The 19051-nt window shown below is 42.8% G+C and overlaps 2 protein-coding genes across 2 annotated transcripts in view; one reads left to right on the top strand and one right to left on the bottom strand.

Moving 5' to 3' along the window:
* The window catches only part of PCBP4 (poly(rC) binding protein 4), a 97497-nt gene that overhangs the window by 61667 nt on the left and 16779 nt on the right, over window positions 1-19051 (top strand). The gene's annotated exons all lie outside the window — the stretch shown is intronic.
* GPR62 (G protein-coupled receptor 62) lies at window positions 1579-11720 on the bottom strand. The gene is made up of 2 exons (XM_081935670.1): window positions 11276-11720; window positions 1579-3827 (listed from the first exon to the last, which is right to left on the bottom strand). Exon 2 carries the CDS (start codon window positions 3716-3718, stop codon window positions 2498-2500), a length of 1221 nt encoding a protein of 406 aa, XP_081791796.1. The 5' UTR covers window positions 3719-3827; window positions 11276-11720; the 3' UTR covers window positions 1579-2497.

Raw genomic sequence — 19051 nt, 5'->3', positions numbered from 1 at the left:
TGTATACGTCTGTATTATATGTATGTTTTGTCCATATTTGTATTTTTATGTGTTTTATTGTACGCCGCCCCGAGTCCTTCGGGAGAGGGTGCGGCTAAGAAATTATTATTATTATTATTATTATTATTATTATTATTATTATTATTATTATTATTATTATTATTATTATTATTATTATTATTATTATTATTATTATTATTATTATTATTATTATTATTATTATTATTATTATTATTATGAACTCCTTTCATTCTCACCTAAATTCATCCCACGAGCAGAAAAAGGACCACAATGGAACCAGATCTGAGCCAGTGATGAGCAATTGGCATGCCACTGCTGATGCTCTGGCAAGGATGTCCATCCCTTTAAAACATCAAAGGGTGGATCAAATAGGTCAGCACAGTTTGAATGAGTTTCAGTGATGCGGCTGGAGGTTCCCATTAGAGTCACAATTCTACATTCCCATCAACATGATACTCAAAAGTCTGCTTTTGCACAGCTCACTCTTCCAATGCAAACCTCCTTCAGAGACAGAAAAATCAAAAAGAGCTGCTCAAAAATCTCTCCACGTTTTTGCTTATACTGTATTAACAAAGAATTGTTCAGATACACATAATTGTTAATAGTAACAAGATTTTTTAAAGTACTATACTCTGCAAGGTCTTATTTTAGGTAAACTTCTTAACTTTTTACTACAGTAGTCAGCCTACAGATATATTTTTTGCAGGTTTCTAGGCATATGCCCTTGAAAAAGTGAAACTCAGTATATATAAGCAGGAATCAAATAATGCCTTGATGAAAATAACTCTCCATCTTGATCTCACCACTTAAATGTCACATCAAACCAATCAAGGGCATATTTTCCATTGCCGGCTCAAGGGTATACAGTATGTTGCCCCCTAGGCCACATTGAGTGATGGCTCCATTCCTACTGATGCAAAAATTTGCATTTTTAAAATGAATGGGAAGGAGTCACTCTCTTGTCTTAAAGCTAGTCCCGGTGCTATCTTTTCAGATTAACGCCAACTCATTTGGAATGCCTTTTGGCACAAAGGGACTGTACCATTTTAACCAACTCTTATGAGCCATTTCATCTCTCCCAATTTTGTGTCTATTTTAACTGTATTTTTCCAGATGCACTAAGACAGAAATTCAGAATTAGAGCTGCATGGCTCTCTTTTGAGTCTTATTGAGGATCCAAGATCTACAATATGATCCCTCTCTTCCTCTCGGCCTTCCCAAGACCTTGGAAAGTGGCAGTTACCATCTGTTGCCCATACAAATCCAAGAATACCAATAGTTGTCTATTTGAAGTAACCAATGTGATAATCAAAGGGATCCAATCTTCCTTTGTAGTATGAAGATTTCTGCCTCCCCTCTTCATTCATAGGCTCTAGATTAATCTGCGATCTGGAGAGGAAGTGGGAAATTTAGGATATAGGATGACAGTTTGGATTTGTGACAGAGTTTCTCAAAAGAAATGGAATTAATTCTCAAGAAATCTTTTTTCAAGGTTGCCTTATTTTACTTTTCTTCAGGATTAGTCCTGAACGGGGAGGGGGGAATAGAATTGACACAGAAGTTTTGTGCAATTTAAAAGTTCAAGAACGACCACAAGTGTAAAGGATTCTGCTTTTTATTATAAACCTCTGTATTAGAACTTTTCCCAAGTTATTATTGCACAGAAAACAGACAGCAGTTCTTATATGCTGAATGTGATTCAGAGAACATTATCTTAGTCTTCTTCTGAATTCTTCCCAAGATCTGAATGTTCTCTGTACAGCACCAAATTATGGAAAATTACAACTTTACCTTTCTTCAACTATGGGAGCAAGAATAGTTGTTTTATCTGTGACATTAATCATAATCATTCCCACAAGTCTGTCTTCTCCCTTTTGTCATACTAAAGAAGTCAAAGCAGTCTATCACTGGCCTGTGTTTTTGGAGACTGGGCAATTCTGTTCTTCAGCATTGGGACACGTATTATTTTCTTAAGGACAAAGTGACTTTGCCTTAAGTATACAAACCAGGCAAGCTCTGTGTTATAAAACTAAATCTTCCCATTACACTATGTGAATAGGAAGAAACACCACTCTTGGCGTTGACTTGGGGTTAATTGTATTTTAGGAAAGCACTTTGGAGGGTTTTTTGAAGCCCTCCTCCCCCGCACATATAATATTTTCCTGGAGTCTCTGCAAGTATTGTTAAGGTATCAGGTCTCTGCACACAGCTATCACAGTGAATTCAGTACAATTGCTTATTAGTACAACTTATGCTTCTGAGTCATCACACTCTTGCTAGCCACTGGAAAGAGAGAGGATGCTGACAACTCATGTAGTACATTTCCATTTACACTTAAGAGAAAGCCATTGCCCAGCTGACAATCCTTCTCCTAAGGAAAGCTTGTTCAGTATTTTCAGTGCAGAAGAAGACAAATGCAAAGCCAGAAGGAAAGAAATAGGGAAATGACAAAAAAACACAATGCAGCATTCTTCCTTCAGTTGGTTTCTTCTGGGATTTGTCCTGGGATTCTGCATCCCGAAGCAGTTTGGTCCAAAGTGTTCCTGGGGCTGGAATTAGCATAGCTGGAATGGTTATCAAACGTGCAACTAGTCCTCTGAAGGAACTGCAGGAAATTCTCATGAATAGAGCCTTCTGGGCTGGAGATACAAAAGTCCTGGTTCAGAGGCTTACTGAGGCAGTGTCGTCTCATCTTGGCCAGCTGTTCCCTGATTTGACGGTTTAGCAATCCATAGAAGAAAGGGTTGATCGCAAAGGAAGAATATGCAAGCCAGGTCACCACTATTTCAATGGAATCAGGGACCGAAGGGGCAGAATGGAAGGAGCAGTGGAGGTGGAAGGAGAAAAAAGGAAGCCAGCAGCAGAGAAACTGGCCTACGATCAGCACCAAGGTCAGGGCTGCTTTATTCCCACCAAAAAAGCGTTCAGGAGACTGTCTTGGAGGCACATTCCTGGTAGTGATGATGGTGACTTGACTGTGGATGGACTCTGACCTTTGTCTGGGTGCAGCTGTCCAGGATGGGACAGGAATATGCTGCAAGGATGCAATGCGGGCCACTTTGTAGATGCTACCATATACTGCAAAGATAATCAAACTGGGCAATATGAAGCAGAGAAGGCTGAAGATTATCACAAAAATCTTCTTGTGGGCTCCAGGGCTCCAGTTAACAGTACATTTACTGGCACTGCTTGCACCATTGTCTTGGGGCCAGCCTACTAACGCCAGTGCAGCAACCAGCATAGACTTAATCCAAATGAAAACCACCACAGTAATGGCCAGCCCAGTTGTCATTTTAACCTCATATCTCATAGGGTGGACAATGTAGTAGTATCGTTCAATGCTGATTACAGAGATGGTGAGGATGGAAGCGCTGATGAAACAAACATTCAAGAAGATTAGTGTTTGGCACTCAGCGATGCTGTACAAAATTCGGTTGAAGCACGTGGAACTGGAGATGATCCCCAGTGGCATGATGAAAATTGCTGACAACAGATCTACCAGGCAGAGATGGCAGACAAAGATGAATTTCCTCAGGAGAGGCGTTTTGAGAATAACAACCATTACTGCTGTATTGGCAACCAAAGCAATGACACTCAGCATAACCATGAAGAAAACACCAATGGCCTCCTGGAACTGGGATACCCCCAAAGCATCAAGTCCATGAGTAGAGTTAAGCCTAGTTCTGTTTACCATCATTCCGAGGAAGTCTATTTCTAGGCAGCCTGGCCCTTTACCAAGAGATGCCGGGGGGATACCTAAGTTGCATGTCAATATGGCTGTGTCTTTTTCTGGTATCTTTCAATTCCTGCAAAAGAAAATTTAAAAAAGCATTAACAAAATAATGAGCGGGATAGAATGAAATGAAATTTCATTGCCTTCAGTGAGATATCTTGATTGCATCACATAAAGCAGGGGTGTCAAACTCAAGGCCCGCGGGCTGGATCCAGCCCGTGGGGGTGCTTAGGTCTGGCCCTTGGTGCCTTTGTCAGCAGAACAGTGAAGAACTGGCCCGTGGTGCCTCTGCAAGCGAAAATGGAGCTCAGGAGGGCTTCCTGAGAGGGTTGCAGGAGGCTGTCCCAGCCAAAAACAGAGCTTGTGAGGACTGTGCGCGGCCCTCCCAAGCTCTGTTTTTACTAGCAGAGGGTTGCAGGAGGCCGTCCAGCCAAAAACAGAGCTTGGGAGTCTGTTTTTGCTGGCAGAGTACTTGGGCCACCACAGTTGCCCCCAACACGAGCGATGTTAAGCTGGCCACACTCACCCCACCTCTCTCGACTCAAACACAACCATGATGTGGCCCTCAATGAAATTGAGTTTGACACCCCTGACATAAGGGCTCCAATAGGCTACAGATTGGGATACTGTAAAAAATCTTTGAAGAAAGTGATGGAAATCACTGTAAAGGTACACAGGTATCATCTTGAAAGAGGAATTCAACAATCCTTATCTAAGCATCACTTTAACTTGGGTCGACAGGAAAGGGTGAGGAAAAACTTCAAGGTTGCCCTACCTTGATTCTCTTTAGTATAAAAGGGGAGGGTGAAAAACTTTGTTTGGCTTTCAAGATTCTGTTATTATATTCTACCGGTACAATAGCCAAGTTCTAGTATTTCATGCAAAGTCTGTTTCCTAACCTACTTAACTTGAATCGTTGAACTACTTCTATAGTCTTGCTAAGAAAATCACACGTATCCCTATGATACAAAGGCTAATTGAATACTGCATCTTAGGCTGCAGGTTGTAGAGCTTGTGATTTAGTTGGTTGTGAGAAACCAGTTCTTTGTGAGTAATTTATGTGACTTAACCATGTTAAACATGATTTATTTAGATTTTACATTATAACAACTTGGGTTGGATGATCTCAGACACAGAAAAAAGTAAGCTCATGCTTACGTAAACAGTTCTCCTTTAGAAAGTTAGCTAATGGCGGTAGTTAGAAAATATGCATTATAGATTTCTGTTAGGGTCCAACAATTTCCCTCTATTATTGAAGCACTAGACTATTTGTTATTCTAATTACTACACCAGCTGTGACTTTCTCCTTCCACCTCAATGATAATTGAGGCAATTAAAATGGATCCTTTCAGATAGTTACTATGTAATAGTAACTCATGGCTGCTGAGATGTCCTACTCACTGTGTTCAATGGTTTATTCTCAGTTTACTATTCAGTTTACTATTCGTTCAGTCTTCAGTTAGTTGTATATAGGTCTACATTCTGAAATAGTATGGAAAACTGTACAGCAAATGTAACTCTGCATTTTTGTTTATAAGCTGTGTAACATTTTATCTGATTTTAAAAACAAGATTCTAGCCTAGCTGACTAAATAAGAAACCAGCCTGTAGAAAATATCTAACGAATTTCAAAATCCATTTGTAATTTTTTTTTTCAGGACTTCAAAGTCGAATTTCAGCTCTCTGTCCCTTCTCATAAAAGGACAGCATAAAACACTATTAGCAAAGTTGTGGCTAGCCCCCAAGCCTAATTTTTAAAATAGTTCTGTTGTGATCACAAGAAAAATTCCAAGTGATTTCCTACACTAAGCATAGGCACTTTATTTGTGTTTTACACCAATAACTGTGACATAGCTGCAGGAAATAAGGAAGTTCAGTTCAACCAAAGAAATTTCTAAAGCTGCTATAATTCTTCAATTAGCTCTATTGTAGTACTAATTTTAACGCTGATCTTTTAACTAGTGCTGAAAAACTGATTACATATATGCGTTCAATGAAGTGTCATAACACTATAATACTATGTGATAGCTTTAGAAATGATGGGGGAAAGTGCTTGGAAATGACAATGGCAGCAGTAAGGAATGGTTTCTAAGATTCATTTTTAAAAAACCCTTTCTTTTGAAATACGAACTCCCTAGTGACTCTGTGATGACTTGTGAGAGACCACACCCTCTATTGCTGCCCACATCAAAATCTTGCCTTTTATAAAACAAGAAACACTACTCCACTTGAGGCAGCGTTATTGCTCATTGGGGGGATGCAGCCCAGATTTTGCATGGGGATATTTGGTAGACATGTGCTAAAAAGGATGGAATGGTGCATTAAGGCATGTCTGGAAATACAAACTTCAGGTATGTTTAAAAGATTACAACCAGGGGAGGGATTCTACTGGTTCGGACTGGTTCCGGTGATCCGGTAGCTCTGATGATCATCTGGGAGCGAACCAATTTGCTCTGACGATCAGCTGGGCCTGCCCACCTGCTCCTGTTCTATCCTGTGCTTTATCTTATGCTTTCTAGCTCATCTCAATCGCATGGCACAGTTGATTTCTCCAGCCCCAGCTGTTTTACTTACCATTGCTTACTTGGAAGGTAATCATCTGAGTTTCTAAATGCTCCATTTTCAGTGCTGCACGCGCATGTAAAACACACATGGGTGCAAAGCATGCACTTACCGAGCCGGTTGTTAAACCAGCCACATCCCACCACTGATTACAATCCTTTTGTGTCTGTATAGCATGGCCCTAGAAGATAACACCTTGTGCCAGAGGGGGAGAACTGACGTGGCTTCACCAGTCTCAAGTGGTTAAATAGAGTTGACCCCACTCCCAGGGGGCAACAATCAGTACCCTTGGTAAAATTGCTGTATGCTGTTGCTACTTCGGGGTGTGTGTGTGAGGGGGAGGAATTACATCATAACTAGAATAGTTAAGAAAGGCTCCAAGCGGTTTCAGGTATGGGTGGGGTCAAGATGAATGTGGCATCATGAGGACATGGCAGAAAGACATCATTACCCAGGCAAGTCCAAGTTATAAACTGAATATATAAACACATGGTAAGCACGAAAAGGGAAAAGACCCATTGTCTATGAAAGTTCATGCTTTATGCTAATACTTTGATTTGTACTAATTCAGTGCTTGTAATGTCAAAAACAGATTTCATCCTAATTTTTACAAGCTTCCTCTTGAAAGGAATGGAAGAGAAAGGAAGGAATCTGCATTATGAAGTCATCGCTTGCACTGGTATAAGATGTTGTGCCAAGAAGACTGCTTGCAGTTATTCACTGCTGCTTTCATTTCCGTTAAGAGATCGGGAGGGAATTTCCTGATAAACCTTATCAAGTTCATCGGCAAGGAACAGGCCACAATAATTATTTCCAATACTGCTCTGTCCTGAAACTATATTGCTAATTAGTTGTTATGAGATTTATCTCCTGGATTGAATATTTACTTGTTAGGCTTATTCTGCTTCTTTTCCCAGAGTTCAAGTAAGTGTTCATAGCAAGTTCTCATTCAATTTTTCATACAGCAATCAGCCTGTTAGATAAAAGATATTGTCAGTCAAAATCACTTAATGAGCTTAATGAGGTGAGGATTAACTTAAACCTGTGTCTTCCCAATTCCCAAATAATCTTCATTTGTTTTCCTCTAGTAATGCGTATTGCTGGTCTTTGACCGTAAAAAAGATTTATTTGTTTTCCTCCTTGCAACTGTTCTCCTTGTACTGTCATTTTGTTCACCCAAAGTTCTGCTCTTGACATTGCCAAAAATTATGTGTCCCATATTCAGAATCTCTCATCATTCTTATAGCTTTCAGTAACACTCTCAAGCTTTCATCCTAATACTGATCATGCTTTCAGATTTACCTTCATTGTTTTATCATTTGCATGGATGAATAGGCTTAAACTTTGTCACAGCCATGGGAATGTCTGGTTTTTTTTCTTTCTTTCATTTCACTTGTGAATTCATGCTCTTTACCATTTGCTCCTCTTCTGTCCCAAGGCCAATCTTCCATGCACCATGTCAGATCATAGACATCTAGTACTTTATCTGCCTTTGATCAATCAAAGCTTCTTCCTAACACTTTTTATTATGATAGGGAAGGTGTTTATTGTGACAAGGAAGCTACAAGACACAGTTATATCCATTTCTCTTCTAACAGTAAGGAGTTTCAGTATCAGTTTTGGCACATTTAAGTCAAAATAATACAAGTGCAAAAAAGGCCAGTTTTATCCCAATCACGTCAGAGGTGGTATTCAGCAGGTGCTCACCAGTTCTGAAGAATCAGCAGCAGGAATTTTGAGCAGTTCGGAGAACCAGTAAATGCCACCTCTGACTGGCCCCAACCCCATCTATTCTCTGCCTCCCGAGTCCCAGCTGATTGGGAGGGAATGGAGATTTTACAGTATCCTTCCTCTGCCACACCCACCAAGCTACACCCACTAAGCCATGTCCACAGAACCTGTAGTAAAATTTTTTTTGAATCCCACTACTGAATCACGTTCAATATTATTCTAGGCAAGTTAATAGCAGTTCCCTTGCAAGACTCAACAACAGTTTGGGCATGTAAAATGGACTGTTCTTTCAGCACCATCCCTTTCTGTTCATCTTCTTGGTCCTTGGTCATAAAGTCTCAGGTTAGTTTAACAAGTGGGGGAAAAAAGCAGAAATCATTTTATTTTTGTGGTGAGGACAAAGGTACATGAAAAATGAATAGAATTGCAAAGGATAAGTTTGGAAACTTAAAACAAGGAGCGCACCAAAAATATCCTTGAAAAAGGCAGGAGCAGACCATTTTCCATGCGGCTGCCAAAATCCCTTCTTTGAGGTATCCATCAAGTCAAGGATTCTATTCAATATTTGATTGACATATACCCTCTGGCATTCTGACAGGCATTAACAGAGTGACACAACACGAGATTACTCCAGACCCTTGGTTCCTAGCACCAGTGTGGTCACTACCCTTGACCCTCATACCATGTGTTAAACCATTACTACTATACACATCTGGCTCTTCCCTCTTTTGGATGTTTGGTTTTTGACAATAGAGGGAATTGGATATTAAAGAAAGAATGACTGAGTCCTCATAACTTCTTTTATGTGGAGCAACTGTTCCACATCACGTCAAAATATTATTAATCCTGATTTTTGTAGTCTATTATACCTGGTATTCTCCTGGAAATGAATTTCTTGAGAGCCTAATTGTTTCCTTACAATAGCGCTCTTGGAAGTTTTCAATTGTGACTCATTCTGGCATGGTAACAGCATGTATAAAGTGGATGAAAAGGAGTATTAAACTTTAGTCTAAGGTCTCACCACTGAGATACTCTCATTGAAATGACTCTATTAAGAAGAAAATGCTGAAGAGAGGCTGGGGCTAGGAGAAGAGACATATTCATCGTATTCTGAAGAGGCAATCCATGTTAAGTTTTTTATTTTAAAACTTAAATAAAAAACAACTTGCCTTTCTAGTGGCAAATGAACTGTACTGGAAACTTTCTTCAATTATATTCACATTTCTTATGAATAGCTTCCTGCACTGCCTGACACTATCTGCCTATCTACTTTCTTGCATTATTTACCTATCTACTTTTCTGCCTTTTCTTCGCCAATAAACAGTCCTGGAAGAGAGTAATAATAACTTAGAGTCCGTTCAGAAACTCTGTATCTCTATCTATGGCAGCTATAAGACAAAGGTTTCCCACAAATCCAGAGATCCACAATAGCATTAATTTTGAAACCTACCAAAAAGAAGAAAGGAAAACAACTCTTCACCAAGAATGTAAAAGAGAGGGGGGAAACCCCTGTAGTTCTCAAACAAAGAATTATTTATTTTAGTTTTGTAAAAAAAATAGTTCCATAATTTTAATTTCTGTTGTTGTGAAAGTAGAATCCTAGGCCTATAAGGGACTGTAGTGATCTTCTAATTCAACCCCCTATTCAAGGCAAGACACCTTATACCAGGGGTGTCCAAACTTGGGAACTTTAAGACTTGTGGACTTCAACTCCCAGAATTCCCCAGCCAGCCATGCTGGCTGGGGAATTCTGGGAGTTGAAGTCCACAAGTCTTAAAGTTCCCAAGTTTGGACACCCCTGCCTTATACAATCCCAGTCAAATGGTTGTCCAGACTATTTTTGAAAATCTCCAGTAATGGAGCACCCACAACCCAAGAAGACAAATTATTCAATTGATTAATTGTTCTCACTATCAGAAAATTTATTCTTATTTATAGGTTGGATTTCTCTTTTGTCCATTAGTTCTTATCGTGCCCTCTGGTGCTTTGGAAAATAAGTCAATCCCCTCTTCTCTGGGACAGCCCCTTAAGTACTGGAAGACTGTTACATGCCCCCCACCCCCATTGTCCTCTTCAATAGGCTAGACATACCTAGCTCCCTCAACCATTCATCATATGATTTAGACTCCAGACCTTTTATCATCTTTGTTGTTCTTCTCTGCAAGCTTTCTAAGGTCTCAGCATCTTTTTTGTATCATGGTTACCAGAACTGGATGCAGTAGTCCAAGTGGGGCCTCAGTAATGCAGTATAAAGCAGTATTATTACATCTCGTGATCTTGATGCTATCCCTCTGTTGATGCAGCCCAGGACTGAATTGGCTTTTTTGGCAGCTGCAGCACATTGCTGGCTCATACTCAAGCGGTGACACCTAGATGTCTCTCACAGTTACTACCGTTGAGCCAGGTACTACCTATTCTGTACCTATGCATTTGGTTTTTCTGTAATATAGATCCTTTTCATACACTTGGTCACTACGATTGCTTAGAGTATGATTTGCCTTAAAATCTTCTTTTTAGAATGCTTGAGCAGCAGATGGACAATAGATCTGGTACGTATATAAACATATAAGAATTATCTTCCCCCCTTACTCTTTTTTAAACTGGACTAATCAAATCCAAGCAATTTTTCAATTCACTCCTAAGATGAGATAAATTCTTTTTCACCATCTTCATTTTCATAGTTCTTGACACTCCTTTCAGTTCAAACTCTTCCTTCTTTAACAGAGGTGAGTGTTCTAATGCCTCTAATGCCTCTAACTCACTAATGCCTTATACAAAACAACATTCATAAATACATTTGCCTTTTCTGGAAGTCAATAACCTAAAACATCCTACAATTAAAATAGGAAAATGTGAAAGAGATCCCTTTTTGTTAAAGGCCCAAAGATCCATTTGAAATAAAAATGGGATTTTCTCTTCATAAAAAAAAAAACTTCTGATGATTCTCATTATTTCCAACTCAAGGTGCTTCCCAACTGACAGCTTCATACCAATCCAACAGGAATTTGAAACCATTTTCTCTCTTTGCATATTATTTGGGTTGGGGAGGAGGGAGGGAGAAGCAGCTAAGAAAATAGATCACAGGTTATCCTGGAAAACTTTGTGATCTAAGTACATTCACAGTTCTGTGAATAAGGTTGAGACCCTTCACCATAGAAGTCTAATCTGGAAAACCCAGCAATTTTCAATCTACTTCCTTCTCAGAACATCCCATGAAGAAGTGGCTTACCAAACTCCAGTCCACCATCAGATTCTTTTGTGGCCGACAGGGATGCCAGATTTAGTTTCCTCCTGGTCAGTGAGTTCTTCATAGCTGCCTGACATGGTCTAGAACCCCTGAGTGGTATTCAGAATTGCTGTCTCAAATGTTCATCTTCCATGGGTAGCACACTGGTGTTGTAACCAACACCTTTAAGGGAGCAAGGACTGCTGTCCTCCTGTTTGCAATGACCAGCTTCACTTGTGGAATCAAGGTTCTTTCCTGCTGTAGCAGAAGCGGTTACACCTTGAAGACAGGTTCATGAAGATGCACACCTCTGGGAAGGTGTTCCATACTCCCAATGTTGTTAGATTCTCTATGCCTGGAACAGGGCTGGGTAGAGTGGTTGCTGCTATAACTCCTGCAGTAGCAGTTGCTGGTTGTTTCTTCACTGTGGATGGCACAGGCTGTCACATCTGGGCTCTGCGTGTCCTTTTAAAGCACTGTCTATCATTCACAGAGAGAAGTCTACTGGGTCCTAAGGACCTCCTACAGTGAAGCAAAAGTGCAGGTTGTTTGATTCCGATTTTATAAGAAGAGATGGAGTCTGAAGGCACAATTCTCAACTCTGCAGGCAAGATAAATTGGGTATGGATGTTCCATTTAGTAAGAAATGAATGAAAAATTTGTAAATTATTGTCCTCATAGGGTGCTGGTTGTAGAAAAAAAATAGATCAATGATGTTCTTTCTTGGCCCCCTAGGCTCTTCACAGTATTACCAAATATTCTTTAAAGACACTGATTTGTATTGGCAATCATGAATGTATTTTTTAATCTTGCTCTGGCTTTGATGGGAAACTTGACATATAGAGTATAGCCATGTCTATCAACTTATTTATTTTTCACATTTTTGACCCACCCATTTCCTACAGACACATACATTAAGTAACTGATAGCTTTTTCTTAATTTATTATCCTGGATAACTTAAGAGTAGGACCAGAAGAGTCTGTGCCTTCTAGAGATTTTGCTACTCAACTCACATCGGCCCCAATTAGCATGGCTAATGACTATGGAAATTCTAATGTTAGGTATCTGGAGGGCTCCAATTTGCTTACAATAGTGCTGCTATGTCTTGGGGGGGAATCACTCTCAGTTATGATACCCATAGAAGTCTTTAACCATGGATATAAACCTTTCAGTAACTGCTACAATGCTTGACATGTGATGTAAACCTGTCACTCCCAGCCCAGATACATGCTACTAGTTGAATAAACCATTTTCTGGCTTCCTGCCCCACCTGAATTTTTACAGTTTTTAAAAATTACTTTGTGCATGAGAAAGAGAAATAGAGAATTGAGAAGCAGGCAAACTACAAAGCAATGTTCTTGTTTCCAGAAATACTTCTAAGTCCAAGCTATTCTAGTAAATCAAAAGAAAAGGCAACTGCATCTCAATGTTTTTTTTCCTGAACTGCCTAAAAAGGACAAAGGCAAGTAGGGGTGTTAGGGATCATCCTGCAAGGTGAAGGGAAGAAGGGAAGACAGTAACATTTTGGTAACTTCATGCTTTCCAAGAGATTATTTAGCCTGTAGCAGCTATAGCAGGAGCTCATCAGCTAAAGAAGATTGGCCTAAATAATATTTCTGGATTTCTATGGTCAACAGAGAATTAACCAATGATATTTTAAGTTAAGAACCAAGAGTCATGAATGAAGAACATAGGACTTGTGTTCCTCTAACCAGAAAAAAATAACATCTAAACATTTTTGGATCTGGGGTAATGCTTCTTGAACATTGCATTCCATGAGACAATCTGTTTGGAGACTTGTTGGATCAGATGATGGGACCAGATGCATTAACATTGCTATCCCGGAATAGTCAACCAGATGCTTTAAGGAAGTTGAATAACCTGGACATAAAAGCTACATTTATCTCCTGCTGTGGCTTCTGACATTGAGGTTCCCTTGACTCCAACCTCCAAAGGGGGAACTCTAAAAAGTCAGGATTCGTAGGTGCCACTGGGGAGGCATGTGGAAGCCAAGGCACACAGAAGCCAAAGTGAAACAGCAAATTCTGGAGCTCTCCTCCTCCTGAGCAGTGCTACCAGTGCTACCTGCTACCTGTTCCAGACTTTTTGGAGTTCTCTTCCATCTCTGCTCCCCACCCCCCAATCCACAGAGTCTTGGACCATTGCCACTACTTTGCAGTGGAAAAAAATGCTGCCCGAAGTTTAATGGCTTAGTTCAATGATGGCTAACCTTTTCCGGACTGAGTGCCCAAAGCATGCACATGCATGAATATGTGCACCTGAACCCCCAAAATTCAATGCGCATAGGACCCCCACACGCACCCACCCCCACATGCACTTTGCCTCCACATGCACTTTGCCTCCACATGCGCAAGTGCCCCCCTGCATGTACAGCAGAGACCTGAAGACCAACTGGCTGGTGGGAGGCATGCACGCATGCGCAATGGAGCTGAACTGGGGCGATGGCTCACGGGCGCTACGTGGCACATGTGCCATAGGTTCGCCATCACAAACCTATGCCATAGGTTAACCATCATTATTGACTATAAAGCAGGTATGTGTTTCCTCTGAGGCAATAGTTACTGCAAGCCTCAGGAATATCGAGGCCCTTTTCTTTCTTAGACGAGAAAAGTGCTCCATCTAGTCCAGTGGTGGGTTTCAATTTTTTTTAGAACCTCTTCTGTAGGTGTGGCCTGCTTTGTGGGAGTGGCTTGCTGGCCATGTGACCGGGTGGGAGTGGATTGCCAGCCATGTGACTGAGTGGGAGTGGCTTGGCAGTCATGTGACTGGGTGGCCAACTTGTAAAATGTGGTGAAACTCACTTAACAACGCTCTTGTTTAGCAACCAAAATGTTGGCTCAGGAACTCTGGCATTGAAGTGTGCACGTCTCAAAGCTGTCAAGTTACAAGACCCTTGCACCCCTAACCCTTTAGAAAAAAAACCCCCAGGGGTGTTCAAACTTGACAGCTTTAAGACTTTAAGGTTTAGATAGGACTCTTAGAGGTGGGCGGGGTGATTGGTGAGCCAGCCAATCAGTGAGCGGCGGACCAAGGCAAGTGTGGTGCAGACGGGTGGGGGGAGGGAGCTGGAACCGGTTCTAAACGACATGGTAGATTTGTGGAACCTCTTCTATTGAAGAGGTTAGAACTGGCAGGAACCCACCCCTGATCTAGTCCTAGTTTATCCCACTGAGAAAAGGAGATTGCGCCATCCTTGTGGCAGGACCGGCCTTAAACACCACCTCATATATTTCTGTAATTCCCAGTTGAAAGCATCTCTGTCCTTTATACAACTTGTAGCAGAAATTGAGCCCTAATTTAGAGGCTCCAGTATCCATGGTCCAATGTAATGAACAAAGCAAGAACACAAATGACACTTATTCTTCATTAATCATGTGTACACTTCAGAGGGGAATTATAATTCTCTCTGTATGATCCACAAATGGTGGCACTTTCAGCTAGGATGACGCAGGACCCAGACTGTGTACACATTGCTTTACCAAACACAATGCCTTTGGCAGTTTAAATGCTATTTCCTTGACTATTTTGCCATTGATGATTTAGAGTGAGCAAAACCTGGAAAACACTTTCATTTATCCAAAGAAGAGATAATAGAAAATAGAACCAGAATACCAAATATCGTAGACAAACAAGCTCTCTTTGGTTGCTGTAAGACACAGGTAATCTGCTGTTATTGGTAACAAAACAGTTCTAGCTAGGAGCTTCGAATAGGGTTTATAATGCTAGTTTTAATAAAGACCAAGTTCTCATATTGTAGTAAACCAAATTGTGGTTTTACTTTACTTTGATTTATTTATTGTGTTGTATGAGATCAAACCTGACTGCCCTTTAGAAGGCCAGATCCTGAAGATGAAACTCAAATACTTTGGTCACCTAATGAGAAGGAAGGACTCACTGGAGAAGAGCCTAATGCTGGAAAAGATTGAGGGCAAAAGAAGAAGGGGACGACAGAGAATGAGGTGGCTGGATGGAGTCACTGAAGCAGTAGGTGTGAACTTAAATGGACTCCAGAGGATGGTAGAGGACAGATGTCCATGGGGTCATGATGGCTTGGACATGACTTTAATAATAATAATAATAATAATAATAATAATAATAATAATAATAATAATAATAATAATAATAATAATAATAATAATAATAATAATATTTTATTTGTTAGCCGCACCCTCTCCCGAAGGACTCGGGGCGGCGTACAATAAAAAACACATAAAATACAAATATGAACAAACATACACAAGAACAAAGACGTATACGTGTACGTGGAGGAGGTAGACAGATGAGTGGAAACAATTAAAATCACAATTTAAAATCCCCTAAATAAAATTACAAAATTAAAAACCTGTCAGGAGCGATATAAAATTATGGTTGAGCCAGGCCAGCTGCTTGGAATAGGTGGGTCTTGAGCTTTACACGGAAGGAGCGGAGGTCAGAGGTAGTCCTAATACCCGGAGGGAGGTCATTCCACAGGGCTGGGCCCGCCACAGAGAAGGCTCTGCTCCTAGGCGCCGCCCCCCAGCACTGTCTGGTGGACGGCACCTGGAGAAGTCCCTCTCTGTGCGAGCGGATGGATCGCAGGGATGTATGGGGCAGGATACGATCCCGTAAGTAACTAGGTCCTGAGCCATGGAGCGCTTTAAAGATCGTAATCAGGACCTTGAAACGCACCCGATAGACCACAGGAAGCCAGTGCAGCTCGCGCAGGAGAGGTGTCACATGGGAGTACTTTGTACTCCCCATAATTACCCGCACGGCCGCATTCTGGACCAACTGTAGTCTCCGAGTGCATTTCAAGGGAAGCCCCATGTAGAGAGCGTTACAGTAGTCCAGGCGAGACGTCACCAGCACATGAGTGACTGTGCGTAAGGCGTCCCGGTCCAATAGGGGGCGCAATTGGCGCACCAGGCGAACCTGGTGGAATGCCCCCCTTGGCACGGCTGTCACATGGTCATCCATGGACAGCCGGGCATCCAGGAGGACGCCCAAATTGCGCGCCCGCTCCACGGTGGCAAGTTGTACGCCCCCGATGGCCAGAGATGGAATTAACTGGTTGAACCGGGGGGCCGGAACCCACAGCCACTCCGTCTTGGAGGGGTTGAGCTTGAGTCGGTTGTCATCCATCCAGACCCGTACGACTTCCACACACCGGGACATCACTTTGACGGCCTCGTTGGGGTGGTTCGGGGTGGAAATGTACAGCTGAGTATCATCAGCGTACAGATGATATCCCACCCCGAAACCACGAATGATCTCACCCAGCGGCTTCATGTATGTGTTGAACAGGAGTGGCGAGAGGACCGACCCCTGTGGCACCCCACAAGTAAGGGGGCTTAGGGTCGACCTCTGCTCCCCTGCCAACACATGTTGCATCCGGCCGGAAAGGTAGGAGCTGAACCACCGCAAAACGGTGCCCCGGATCCCTAACCCCTCCAGTCGGTGCAACAGGATACCATGGTCGATGGTATCAAAAGCTGCCGAGAGGTCTAATAGGACCAGGATAGAGGAACAACCCCTATCTCTGGCCCTCCAGAGATCATCCACCAACGCGACCAAGGCTGTCTCTGTGCTGTGCCCGGGGCGAAAGCCGGACTGGCGCGGGTCTAGATAATCATTTTCCTCCAGATGTCGTGGAAACTGAGAAGCCACCACACTCTCTACAACCTTCGCCAGAAAGGAAAGGTTGGAGACAGGACGATAATTGGACAGCTCCGTAGGGTCCAGGGAAGGCTTCTTGAGCAAGGGTCTCACCACCGCCTCTTTCAAGGCGGCCGGAAGAGACCCCTCACCCAACGAAGCGTTCACTAGGCCCAGGAGCCAGTCACGTGTAACCTCCCAGGATGCCAGTACAAGCCAGGAGGGGCACGGGTCCAGTAAACATGTGGTAGGTCGCAGTCGTCCACGCAATCTGTCCAAATCCTCAATGGCAACCAAGTCAAACTCCTCCCAGAATGGTTTCTCAAGACTCGCCACGGACGTCTCCACTGGGCCACTGAAGGGGACCCAATCCTTCCGGATTTGAGCGATTTTATCCTGCGGATATTTCCCAAATTCCTCTGCCCTACCCTGTAAAGGGGCCTCCCGCGGCCTCTGAAACAAGAGGGAGCGGGACACCCGAAACAGGGCGGCAGGGCGGTTCTCTGCGGATGCAATGAGAGCGGCACAATATTGACATTTGGCCGTTCTCAATGCCATAAGGTACGTCCTTAAATGGGCTCGTACCTGTGTTTGGTCAAATTCGGAACGGGAGGATCTCCAACGACTCTCTAGGCATCTCTTGCGGTGCTTCATCACCCTTAGCTCCTCGGTAAAGCAAGGGGCCAGAGTGGATCGTTGCCGCCGGAGAGGCCGCAAAGGCGCCACCCGGTTCAAGGCCCCGGTAGTCGCATTGTTCCACGCAACTACCAGGTCCTCTACCCGAGGGCGGGTCAGGGCTACAGGAGGTGGCCCAAGCTCCATTTGGAACCTATCTGGTTCCATCAGGCGCCTGGGGCGGAACCATCTAGTGTTTTCTGGTTCCGCCTCCCCGCAGCGGGGGGTAGCACCAGGGAAGTCAAGTCGGAGGAGTGAGTGATCTGACCATGACAGGGGAGTGATGGTTAAGTCCCCTCCTCCCAGATCACTCAACCACTGGCCAGAGACAAAAACAAGGTCCAAGGTGTGACCTCCCTCGTGTGTCGTCCCTGAATCAATTGAGTCAGGTCCATGGCTATCATGGAAGCCATGAACTCCCGAACCCCCTCGGATGCTTCTCCCACCGATGGCAGGTTAAAATCCCCCATCACTAAAAGTTGGGGGTCTCAACCGCCACCGATGCGATCAGCTCGAGGAGTTCAGGCAGGGCCACTGATGTATAGCGAGGAGCCAGGTATACTATCAGCAGGCCCAACTGTCTCCCAGGGCCCCATTTCACAACAAGGGATTCACACCCGGACGTCTGTGGCACAGTGGACTCCCTCGGCTCTAAGTCCTCCCGGATAATCGCTGCTACCCCACCGCCCCTTCCCTGACTTTGCGACTAACAACAACATTTGACCACCCACCTGGGCTTTATGGTTTAGTATGTGACTTAGTTTTTAAGATTTATTTAGGACTGGATCAGTGTCCTATGCGGATGCAACTATCATTAACAAGCTATGGTTAATGGCAATAGTATGCAACTTTTTATTCTTATATTGATCTTAGTCAGCAGAAAAAACTCACCAGGACTAGTAGCCAATTGATGATTCTTAATGGGTTTGTCTAAATCATTATAAATTATAAATTATAAATTTAAATTTATTAGCCGCTCCCTTTCCAGACAGGACTCGGGGCGGCGTACAATGGAGCATATAAAACATAAAACATATATACAAACACATAAACATACATATATACAGGACATACATGCACGGAGGAGGTAACAAATTACATCACATTGGACAATTAAAAGTCACCATTAAAATACCCCAATTGTAAAAACACAATTTGAAATTTAAAAATTTAAAAGAACTGTCAGGAGGAGTAAGAAAAATTTACGGTTGAGCCAGGCCAGATGATTGAAAGAGGTGGGTCTTCAGCTGTACACGGAAGGAGCGGAGATCGGAAGTAGTCCTGATGTCACGGGGGAGGTCATTCCACAGGGCTGGGCCCATCACAGAGAAGGCTCTGCTCCTGGGTGTCGCCCCCCGACACTGTTTAGCGGACGGCACCCGAAGAAGTCCCTCTCTGTGTGAGCGGATTGGTCGTAGGGATGTATGGGGCAGGATGCGATCCTGCAT

The sequence above is a fragment of the Natrix helvetica genome, assembly GCF_964273705.1.
Source record: "Natrix helvetica genome assembly, chromosome: 1".
Classification (NCBI taxonomy): domain Eukaryota; kingdom Metazoa; phylum Chordata; class Lepidosauria; order Squamata; family Natricidae; genus Natrix; species Natrix helvetica.
Note: the sequence above shows the minus strand (reverse complement) of the source record. Positions and strands in the feature narration are given on the sequence as shown.

What these genes read in the sequence shown, in the direction of transcription:
- GPR62 (XM_081935670.1), bottom strand. Translation starts at nt 3,718, where the DNA reads ATGATGGTAAACAGAACTAGGCTTAACTCTACTCATGGACTTGATGCT.